Source organism: Protomyctophum parallelum (assembly GCF_964188405.1).
Source record: "Protomyctophum parallelum genome assembly, chromosome: 10".
Lineage (NCBI taxonomy): Eukaryota > Metazoa > Chordata > Actinopteri > Myctophiformes > Myctophidae > Protomyctophum > Protomyctophum parallelum.
In genome coordinates this window covers 38,133,038-38,145,763 of record NC_139704.1, presented here as the reverse complement: position 1 = coordinate 38,145,763, position 12,726 = coordinate 38,133,038, and the positions used below count along the sequence as shown (strand labels likewise).

The following is a 12,726-nucleotide window of genomic DNA, read 5'->3' as shown; positions in this document are numbered from 1 at the left end:
TGTGTGAGTGAGGTGTGAAATAAAAACACAAACTTTACAACCCTGACTTCCTCCAGTGGGTGGCGGGAACCAGGGAGCATGGAAGACCGAGCTGGGCCTCCCATGCCGGCAGGCGAGCCTCCCTCAAACATTTTCATTTCAAGGACTCCCAGATCTCCGAGCGTGTACAGAACGGAACCAAATGGGACACTTATACGGGTCCATTTGGCTCCGTCTAATACACTCTCAGAGTTACAGACCATTTTGACCCCTCTCAAGGAACTCTGAGAGAACTCTTTTGAGAACCACTAACAGTGGTACACTAAAACCCACCGCATGCAGACACTAAACATTAGCATGAAAATAAATGCTTTTAAGCCACGAAGGAAGCTATAGCATCCTGAAGTCTTGTCTACATACACTGCTATGCAATGAAGGAAGCTAGTATCCTTGAAGTCCCGTCTACATTACCATGAAAATATTCTGAAGTCTTTATCACAGCGGATGCCTTTGAGCCCCCCGAAGTGAGGCGACTCAATGGGTTCAATACAAGTCAACAGGGCCGCTCCGCGGGGCGCCGAAAGAGGGTTTTATGGAGACCGGTCATAACACTAGAGTGTTATACATGTGTGACTGTATAAGTTTGTATCATGTTTGTATCATGGAAGTCAAGGCTAAATACAGATAGGGTGTTTGTTAAAACTAACATGTAAAGCTGTCAGAAATATGATGTCTTCATGTGTGTTTTAACACAACGGATGCTGCCAGCATCTTTCAAAATATAGGCGCTAGAGTGTCAACAGATATGTCAGATTTTACTCTGAAAAGCCCCCCCCCCCCCTTCCGTTCCCCCCCCCCCCCCCCCCCCAAAACCAGGAGGCATAATCTTCCATTCTTACCTCGCGCTGGTCACGCTAAAGTCTCTCTATAGAAACGTTACTATTCCAAACGAGAGGCATGCTGAAGTCAGAAATGAAGACGGAACATTGCCCATCTGGTCAAAACCATGGAGAGTTCCCTAGATTAGGAGATACGAGACATTCTTTCTGAGCCGTAAACAAGGAAGTGAACTGCAGCGCGCATGTGCAAAACAGCAAGGAGTATTGTGCAGAAGGAGAGGCCAAAATAAATCCCTAAAGACGTGTATACACGTCCAAGGCCACAATTGTGTTTAACAACGTGTACCCTAGCGCAGTGGTTCCGGAACGCTTTAGCCTGCAGTGATCCAAAAGAGAAATTAGACATTTTGCCCATGGATACGTGTAACCCGCTGCGCTTCCACACTGCATTGTGAGATTGTAGATCAGCTATTCTCACTACTTCTTAAAACATCTCCATCTTAAACATTTGATTTATAATTTATGGAATTTCTTAAGATCTTTCTCTTATTTCTTCATGAAATTCCTGGACATTTTTTTGGGGGAATGTTTTGAAATAATAATTCAAAACTAAATGTAGGACAACCTAAATATAGGGACCCAAAATAATGTGTCCCAGCATCCCTGCTCTGGGGCAAAAAAAATCAGACAATAGCAGGCTCACAACATGACACGTTGTGACTAGCCTGTAGAATGGATCCCGGTCAACTAAGTATATATGGTTTAGTGGTTAACCTGCTTGGAGAACCCAGTTGGGCCCATTTGAACAAACAGAAGCATGTCTGCTAACTGCTGAGACTGCACTGGAAAGCAAATGAACACCAGTTCACATTTTAACACAGAGCTCGTAATCGTTGAAGACTTCTTCTCTAGCAGTGTCACCAGCTTGTCTATAAGTTTGTAAGCAACACGTCTCCTTAAACCGCATCACATCTTTAAACAAACAGCTGATTGCGGCGCTGACAGCGCGCTGTGTGTGTGTGTGTGTGTGTGTGTGGGCGACAAACGATAAACACAAACCCCGGCTTAATGGCTGTGGGATCTCCAAGCTGAAAGCGGACACAGTCTATTTAACCCATCTAATGAGTTACTGTTCTACGTGCACCCGTTCACCTCCATTCATTTGGATCATCCACTGTAAATGAATTAACTCTGGGGGGGAACGGTTGGATGAATGGCATAGTCTCTGCAGCCAACTGTCGGCATGAATGAGATAATGTAGGTTATTTTAGGATGGTTGATGGTCCAATGAGAATGGGGCATGTCAGCATTATGGGCAATGTCTCCATCTGTGCAGTCACAGTGCCAGCCTATTGTCCTATATGAACAAAAACCCTGTGCTAATCATGCCATGTGTGACAGCTCCTGGTGGTTCCTGTGAATTTACATAAAAGCATAAAGAACCAGGTGAGAGAGAGAGAGAGAGAGAGAGAATGAGTGCATACATTCATCCAAAACATTTCTCATCTGGGGCTAACTGTTTTGTATAGGAAGCCTGTCATGATATTAGCCATGATAAACACATAAATCTCAGTGGTTCACAATGGGTCGTGGGTCCATTTTTATGGGTTGTTAGTGAGTAATTGTTTCCTAAGAAATGTAAATACATTTAAAAGATTCTGAAAATGCCCGTAAATTCTCAATAACATTTAAAATAGTCAATCTACAAGATTACAACGCGCGTTTCGTTGTGAACTTGTAGACGGCCTAGTTTTTCTCGCTATTTTAACTTGTATTTGGATCACGGCCGGGGAGAGACACCAAATGTATATTTTATTTAGGTCTTGAGCTGAGACGTTTGGGAGTCACTGCATTAGCTGGTCTGTGACTATTCTGTATGAAGTCTCTCTCTTTCCTATGAGCGTTACTGTAGTGGAGGTCCAGTGAGGGGGAATGGAGTTTTATTTCAGACCCACCCAATTAGTGTGGAGCTATTTGATGGTAAAGTTGGGAGGGGGCTGGGGGGGTTAAATTAGATTTGATCTTCCCGACCGGGACAATGGCTCCACTGTGGTTCACAGCTCTGGGAAGAACAGCTTGAGCCACCCTAATGTGATAACACACGGCTGCACGCACACACACACACACGCGCATACACACGCACATGTGCACACACACACACACACACACGTGCACGCACACACACAAAATAACCACGCATGCACAACCGCTTTTGAGAGTTGTGTTGTGGTTAGGACATATAGGAGGCTTCAAGGGACAATCTCTTAAAATATTGTAGCAAACCCTGTATCTCCATATTTCAACTTTTAGCTTTTAAAATGTATGTCCAGCTTCATTTTACAACAACAGTGAGCAGAAATAGAGAAAACAGACCATCTACAAGCTCAGAAGCAGAGATTGTAGATGTGCCATCGTCACAAATGTTAAAACATATTGAGAGGTTATCCGTTTTAAATCATCAGCTCCTAATTATTTAACAAATTAAAATCATTCAGAAGAGCTTGTGACAAGATGATAACTACACTGACTCCATTTGAACACAGGTTGTATTTTCCATATCATGGAAATATGTTGTGCGGCAGTGATGATAAATACTATATTATAAATGCCACATTGCATAATTGCAAGGTATATCAAGCGTATATTAGTCACATAACCTCAAGATATAGGCTAACCTCAAGAAGAGCAAGTACATTATTCGCGCGAAGAAGCTCCTCACAATCCACAATCAATTGTTTTTTTGGAACTCTCACTTTTTGGCTTTCTAAAGAGAGAGGGGATTGCACAACAACAGTTCCACAAAGGTTCCCAGTTATTACCCCTTTCCTGCTTTCTTTCCCCTGCTGTTCCTGATCCCGTCCCTCTTCTCACATCACTGCCTCCGTCCTCCATATCAAAGGCACCGAGCTGTCGCTCAATCACAGGAGCCTAACACCTCCGCCACTTGACTCTGCAGTGGCACGTCATAAAGCCTCCCCCCCCCCCCTGCTCACAGAAAGACACAATGACTGACTGGCCTTGAGGCCCAGACAGACAGACACACAGACACACACACACACACAGACACAGACACAGACACACACACACACACACACACACACACACACACACGCAGATGTACACATAACAGTCATAATACACTCAAACACTTAACCCATTCTGACCTGGGAATGATTCTGCAAATGTCTTCTAAATCCTTGACTGTTTTCTTGAAAAAGCTATGTTTTTCTATGTCAGTCGTTCTCAAACATTTTCATGTCACCTTTCACGATTCTTCAAAAATAGCAGACCTACAAGCTCCTATGAGCTTGTAGATCTGCTATTTTTCAATAGCTAAAGCATAGCATAATGCTAACACCAAAAGACCAAACACCAAAATGGGTTAAGGTAGCTCTCCACCAAACAGACTATACTACAGGTTACTTCAGACTAGGCAGTCGAATGAAGTTGGGGAGATCAGTCGGTTTGGAAGTAAGGCGTGAAAAAAAAGTTGCTGAATGCACGTGAGATCTGACACCGACATACGGCTATACTATGGTGCTAAAAATAGCCCTATGGGCTTGATATCTTTTTCAACAAGACTGTTGTTGTTGTTGCTGCTGCTGCTTTTCCCCCCCCGACGGTCGAGAGCCAACCGAGCTGGCTTCCAACGCTTCCCTATAGGCCTATACAACTCAATTTCAATTCAATTAAATTCAAAGGGCTTTATTGGCATGAAAAAACATACGTTTACATTGCCAACGCAGACTCCCTATACACAAAAGGTCACACAGAAGCCACTTTTATACAGAGGTCCTGCTAATAGTGGCCTACAGAAGATCAGACACAGCGCACACAGGTGGCACAGGGGCAAAGTATACCTGTCCACCGTGGTACAGCCGGCTTGGCCGGGTGATATACATCTATGGACTGGGGGCGGTGCTTGTCCGTAGGGGGGGGGGTGTTGAATGGGAGGAGTGGGACGGAGGGGCGCTACGACGTCCTCCCGGTGGGGGCTCCTCGCTAGCAGGTGAGCTAGCCACCGAGTGGCACGCTACAAGCTTGTAGGTCTGCTATTTTTGAAAAGTCGTGAAAGTGTGGCGCAAATCTTTGAATATATATTTCAGAGCGAACATTTTTAACTAAAATATTGGCTTATGGGGGGGGGGGGGGGGGGGGGGTCCCTGGAACTACATATTTTGAGATGGGGGTCCGTGGCCCAATAGAGATAATTCTGGGGGTCCTTCACATGAAAAAGGTTGAGCACCACTGACACATAGAAACATGGGTTTTTATCAAAAGAATTAGGATTTAGAAGATTTTTTTAATCGACCTCAGTCCAAAATGGGATAGTATAGGGTACAATAATGGCGGCACTGGCAACAATGACACCTACGGATGGCTGCAATTCGAAACTGGCCTCTGTAAAATCTGAATCCCCCCCCCCCACCCCATTTCCCCTCACTGTATATGTATCTTTTCCCTTTTTGCTTCCTATATGATGAATTCCTGTTCTGTTCTTTAGCTACATAGAAGTGTCTATTTGTATGTCTCTAAATGTTTTGATGAATTGAACAATGTGGACCCTGTTGTAAACAAGTGTAATGCTTAATTGGGTCGTCCACTCACAGTTAACAGTCTTTGTATTGAGTTTGTGCTTAAAATGTACTGTAAATTCTACAAACTGTTAATAAATATTTCAATCAATCAATCAAAAACACAGAAATGTGTGGGGAGGGGTTCATTGGCATGGCGGCTAAACAATTCTGAGAAAAAGGGAAAAGAAAGAAAGTAGGTTCATCATTGAAGCCGTGTGTGTGCTTTCACATGGCAGGCCAGTGGCGTGGAAGCAGTTCCTTGACGTGTAACAGTGACACAACAGTGTCAGCGTATAATAGTGCTATGCTGTTAGAAGACGACTTTCTCGCCCCCCTAGTGGTGAAAAATAAAACTTATGGGAACTCAAGATTAGAAGACGACAGCTTCATGTCTACACATTTACAACTTAGCCTTCACACAATTATTTCTCAAAATACCCCACACAGATTGCCTTAAAGATGTAGCAGAAACATTTCCCTTCGCAGAGCGACATTAAGGCTTTTCTCCACAGGCTTAAGTTATATAAAACACACAAAGGTTGCTGTCAAAAGATCATTGATGTACAAAACTCACTCAGATAATGTAATTTCACTCCCTTTCTTGCTCAACACACACACACACACACATGCACACGCACACACACACTTATTCTTGGCTAATACATTCGGTGTCGAGTTAAAAAAAGAGCGCAAAAACCATAGATGCAACGTGTCAATATCTTTTATAGGGAACAACAAGGCGGATTAACGCTGAACAGGCTGTGTGAGAGAGGCTAGACACACAAACACCTATCGTAGCTGTGCGGAAACCATGTTTACCGCCCTAAGCAATGCGACGCATTGTGAGCTTGTAGGTCGCGGTAGTTTTCCCTATTTTACAAATACGTTGAAAGTAGAAGTGGTTAAGTCAGTCTGTGGGTTTTATGAATATTGAACCGATGAAAAGTATTAACAAGAGCTTGTCACTGAATAACAACTACACTGGATCCATTGAAAAATGATCCATTGTTTTCCATTTCCTGAAGAGTAACAGTTTGGACATAAAAGGTTTACACCCGACTGTGACGACGTATAAAAAGAAACATTTGCATTCAAACAATACACACACGCCTCCGCTTCACGGACCCAACCACACAGTCCTGCATAACCTCTCACAGATGGCACACACACACACACACACACACACACACACACACACACACACACACACACACACACACACACACACACACACACACACACACACACACACACACACACACACACACACACACACACACACACACACACACACACACACACACTTCTCACTTTCAGGTCAGGTCAGCAGAGATGGAAGTGATCATTTTAAAGAGGCTTTAAGCAGCACTTTACTGGAGACGAAGTGCCAAGTCCTTGGCGTGGAGAGAGGGGGAGAAAAAAACTAAAACATTCCCGTCATAATATCAGCACTTATATGAATATGTGGGCTTTGAAGTGAAACCCCCGCACACGTCGACGGAGAGAGACACGCCTGTACGCAACACACACACACGCTCCAATGCAGACATGTGTCCAGCAGGAAACGCTGGCCACCTTACCGTAAGTACTAGACTGTCTGCTTCCCCCCCACACACGCACACTGTAATCTCCAAGCGGTGTGGTAAATATGGACAAAAGGGGATCCCCCATTCGCGCGCACACACACACACACACACACACACACACACACACACACACACACACACACACACACACACACACACACACACACACACACACACACACACACACACACACACACACACACACACACACACACACACACACAGTAATTATGTCTATTGTATTCTCTTCCTGCTGTAGACTAAATCTTTGCAGTGTTACTCATGCTGCTGGGCTCCTATCTGATCAGAGGGCTGACAGCTCTTATCCAGCGATACGAGCAGGCCTTGCTCTTGTGCACATAAACACTCATCAGAGATAGCAGAGCTGCAGTCGGGATAATAACCTTACAACCTTTGGGGTTTTAAACATTATGTTATAATTTAGATATTGGAAAATAGCAGATCTACAAGCTCATAGCGCGCCACAAGTTTGTATAGGTCTGCTATTTTAGAAAAATCGTAAAAATGTGGCGCACATTTTGGAATATATATTTTTTTAAACGAACGTTTTTAACTAAAATCTTTGCTTCTGGGGGGTCCCTGGAACAACAAAAAAATTCCTTTGACATGAAATATTGAACACCACTAAGAAACATAGGTATTTCAGAAAACTGAAATAATTTCGATGTCAGGCCAAAATGGGTTAAAAAAAGATATATATGAGCCACCCAGCTTCTCAGGTCTTTTCTTTTTTAATTATGTATTATTCACAAAGACCATTACTGGAAATGTGTCCTGGATCTTAACCACTTTAAGCCTTATATATGTCATTGTACGAGGGATAGTGAGAATAGCCCATCTATTTAAAGCTCACATGCTGTCGCAGCGTGACGCACATCAGCTGTTTCTAGTTTTGAAAATTGTTACATTTGAAATGTTTCAAAAATAGGGACGCCATATGTTAAAAGTAGTTAAATGCTTTTCATTTTGAGACGGAATTTGCTAAAAGAATATTAAAGAATAATCTGCAGTGCCCTAAAAGGTGCCTAAATGGGTTAAATGTAAGAAAAGAAAATACCCGTAAACTTTGGTCTGTGACCCACAAATGGGTCTCGGCCCACTGTTTGGGAAACTGCTGTAGGCAACGTAAGGTTATGCTTAAGGAGATGCTATCAGCGTAGTCAGTCCAGACACAATAAGGGTTCTGGGGCTCCTGGGAGGCAGCGAGGTAAACACAGGAAGTAGATGCCAACAGACGGAGGAAGTCACACTTGTTCTGAGGGATACTTGAGAGCTGATAAATATCCACTCCGCTCCTCAAAACAAAACCACAACGGAGAGAGAATGAAAAAAGACAGAATTACGAGTGTTTTGGAGATCAGATTACCGTAGGTGGGTGGGGGCCTGTGTGTGTGCGTGTGTTTATGAGCGTATCCTTTTTCTGAGACCAGGCGTTACGTTATACGGAGGAAAAACAAACATCAAACATGTTCGGTACAATGACACATTACCACAAGCGCGCACGCACGCACGCACACGCACACACAAACCCTGGGTCCCCCCCCTGCCACACTAAAATTAGCAGCCTTCATTCCAGGAATTGTCCCCAAACCCTGGCGAGAAACAATGTCAACACCCCTTCCAGAACTCCAACATGTGTGTGTGTGTGTGTGTGTGTGTGTGTGTGTGTGTACTTACTGTATGTGTCATCATCATCACACTGTTATTCAACATGTGTTTGTGTCGGGGTGTTGTGCGCGTTTAGTGCTGAGCAGACGTATTTGTGGGGGTCTGATGTATCGTGAATATCTTCAATGCATACTTGTGTACTGTACATGTATGTGTGTGTGTGGTGTGTGGTGTGCTGAGCAGACACATTTGTTTGTGTTTAACCCATTCTGACCGGGCGCCCATTTTGGTGTCAGCATCATGTTATGCTTTAGCTATTTAAAAATAGCAGATCTACAAGCTCATATCGCGCCACCGAGTGGCGCGATACGAGCTTGTAGGTCTGCTATTTTTGAAAAATCTAAGAGCGACTGACATTTTTAGAATCTGATCTCAGGTCAGAATGGGTTCATCAGACCAGTGTGTGTCCGGCGGAAACCTCGTATGAATCTGATCTCAGGTCAGAATGGGTTAAATGGTTTTGATGCCAGCGACGGCGTGCGAGTATCCCTGCATAATTACAGTGTGTGTGTGTGTGTGTGTGTGTGTTTCATCCACTGTAGTAATCAGACCCCACAGACCACGTATCTATTCAACCAGCCAAGCTAATTGTTCAGACGTGTGTGTGTACGCCAGTCGTCCTCAACCTTTCCTGGACCGGGGCCTAGTTTGCGGCCCACCCATCTGACCACTTAACGCGGCGGCCGGAGGTGGTCAGATGTGTGGGCAGAGAGTGCCTTTTCAGAGCATGTTTACTTGTAATGACTAATCGAACTGATTATGTTCTCGCTTGGATCAATCAAACAAACCTAGAATACTTTAAGTTGTTATTGTTAAAATTGTGATATTTGGGACAGGTGCTATAGGTCCGTTGTTTACCTAGTATCCCTATAGTATCAATGTACAGATTACTATTTTAGTAATAGTATGTTTTTAAGACTGATGCTATAAAAGGTTAAGAGTGTCTGCAAATAGCCCAGGCCGTAGCGTAAAGGTCTGGGCACCGGACTGGTAATCCAGTCGCAGTGTGCCGCGGGTTCGACTCCCGGACCCGACACGGCCTTTACTGCATGTCATCCCCCCATCTCTCTCCCGTTTCCTGTCAGCCTACTGTCTGTCCCTTCAAAAAAATCAATAAAAAGGCGTAAGCCGCAAAAAAATATCTTAAAAAAAAAAAAAAAGAGTGTCTGCAAATGGCTAAATTGTACTTATTGGTATCACAATGAATCCAAATCTTTCAAGGTTTTAACCCATTCTGGGCGGGAACCCCTTTTGGTGTTTCAACTAAGCATTATGTTATAATTTAGCTATTGAAAAATAGCAGATCTACAAGCTCATAGCGAGCTTGTAGGTCTGCTATTTTTGAAAAATCGTAAAAATGCGGCACAAATCTTTGAATATATATTCTTTCAGAACGTTTTTTTTTTATTTCAACGTCAGGCCTAACTCTTTTGCCAGATTTATGACTTGTTGCACGGCGCTGTGTGTATAGTGCAGAGCTGCCAACCTGCACACATTTTGTGTACCAACCACGCAATTCTAGGTGTCTATACGCCTATAATTGCGTGGTTGGTACACAAAATGTGTGCAGGTTGGCAGCTCTGCTAGTGTACTGCACTGCTTTCTAGCGTGGGGGTTCCAGGGTGTCCCCCAGCAAAATGATTGATAGTTAGGGACCAAATGGACCCTTACACAGGTCCACACTGGGTGAACAAATGGAACCAAATGGGACAGATCCATTTGGTTTCCATTTTGTACACGTATTCCCTTATGTTCCGCGACGTTACAGTGTTATAGAGCGTCGCAGTCCCTCCCCCTTTCAGAACAACGAGTGTCCCAGGAAATGAATCGCAATGCATTTTGACCATAGGCATTCCTTAAATTATTTATTTAAAGACCTTTTATCGTATCGTATGAAGCCAACTCTTGTCGTGACAAATCATGACAACACACACAATATTTTGGACCAAACAAATAATTACAAAGAAGAAAAACAACAAACAAAGTGTTGTAACCTGCCGTTTTTTTTCTACTTTCTAATTCTTTGTTTGGTCCAAAATATTGTGTGTGTTGTCATGATTTGTCACGACAAGAGTTGGCTTCGTACAACGCTTAAAAGGTATTTACATTAATATTTTAAGAAATGCCTATGGTCAAAATGCATTGCGATTCATTTCCTGGGCCACTCGTTGTTCTGAAAGGGGGAGGGACTGCGACGCTCTATACTCCGATCCCAGAGGTAACAAAATCAAACGGGGGTCAGTAGGCCGAATGCAGTGACCTGAATACAGTAGACGGTACAGTAGTAATACCTGAGCTGAGCGGAGGCGTCGGGACTTCAAAGATGAAGTCGGAGGCTCGGTCCCGGACCTCCTGGTCCTCGTCCTGGAGGAGCGTGAACACACTCTTCCACAGGGGCAGTGTGGCAGACAGACCTGGGGAAGGACACACGCGCGCGCGCGCGCGCGCGCACGCACGCACGCACACACACACACACACACACACACACACACACACACACACACACACACACACACACACACACACACACACACACACACAGTCAGTAGACTCCTTTAAGAGAAAGCTAAAGACACATTTATTCCGTATTATTTATTTTTCCCATGTAGTTCTTACCTGACTTATTTTTACATACCTATGTTTTTGTGATTCTACCTCTAGTTTACTATTTTACATGCCTATGTTTTGAGTTTTTGCCTTGTTTATTCTTCGTTAAATTCTTTATTGTCTTTTTACTTTATTGTGCTATGTTTTCCCGTTTGGTTTTAACTTGTTGATTGCTTGTTCTGTGTTCTGCTTATCACCTTGTGACTTTGTCTTGAAAGGTGCTTTACAAATAAAAATGTACTTACTTACTACTTACACATGCTCACACAAACACGCACGCAGGCACAGCTTATATGCAGTAACTCATTTTGATCTACTCAAATGAAGAGCCCAGAAGCCAGATTTGGCAGAGAGAGAGAGAGAACAGAACACATTGTACAGAGTACGGACCCACAGTGTGATAAAAATCTATTATAGTTTTGATAGACCATATTCAAATATGTTTCAAGTCTCAATAAGAATACAGATCAAAGCAATCGCTATAGCCCAAGATTTATTTTTCCCAAGATCATTATTTCTTTTGGCCCTTGTATTAGAGGTCAAAGCTAGTTAAGCGCAGCATAAAACTGGTAGCAGATCGACAAGTTCAAAACGAGACACGCTTCGTGCCACGTTTCGATCTTGCAAGATGTGCTACTTTTCTTTTTGATGCTTTTTGTTTTGTGTTGATGCTCTGTAGCATGATCTCTAGGCTGTTCATGTACGGAAAAACACAAAAGGATGGAGATAAGAGGTTTCTGCCGCGACAGTGGTGATCTTATACTGAGGCTATAACGCCACAGAGACACAGAACCAGTCACTGTGACTCACCCAGAGGCAGAGCAGGGCTGGCCATAGCTCTGGTCCATAGCTCTAATGTGTTGCATTTAGAGCTAGGTTACTCTCAACTTCCGCCGTTCGCATGAATGCAGACCAGCCTCTCCTCTTTAGTGTAAATAAAAAGAACGTTTTTGCTACTCACCAAAACAAAGGCGGGTTGTGTCATTAGAAAGCCTATTTTCCTTAGTGGGAGCACTCTGAGCCCCCCACCACACGTATAAACGGTACTTTTTGGCCAAAAGAGGATTTTGTTTCCACCGGAAAAAATATACTTTTAGTTACTCCACTGCGCCTTCTACCGATATTGCCCAGAGAATTGCCTCATAGAGAATATTTTTCCTCTGGTGAAAAAAAAATCCCTTTCTGGCCAAAAAGTACCGTTTATACGTGTGGTGGGGGGCTCAGAGTGCTTCCACTAAGGAAAGTAGGCTTTCTAATGACAAAACCCGCCTTTGTTTTGGTGAGTAGCAAAAACGTTCTATTTAATTACGCTAAAGACGAGAGGCTGGTCTGCATTAATGCGAGCGGCGGAAGTTGAGAGTAACATAGCTCAAAATGAAACACATTAGAGCTATGGATCAGAGCTAGGCTGCATCCCCACCAGTCACTGTGACTCACCCAGAGGCAGAG

The 12,726-nt window shown here is 43.6% G+C and overlaps 1 protein-coding gene across 2 annotated transcripts in view; it reads right to left on the bottom strand.

Annotated features, from left to right (window-relative positions):
• The window catches only part of thada (THADA armadillo repeat containing), a 135,125-nt gene that overhangs the window by 8,150 nt on the left and 114,249 nt on the right, over positions 1-12,726 (bottom strand). For both annotated transcript variants that reach the window (XM_083775633.1, XM_083775632.1), the window contains one exon: positions 10,962-11,084. In XM_083775633.1, the coding sequence (XP_083631759.1) occupies positions 10,962-11,084 (123 nt within the window). The remainder of the gene's footprint in view (positions 1-10,961; positions 11,085-12,726) is intronic.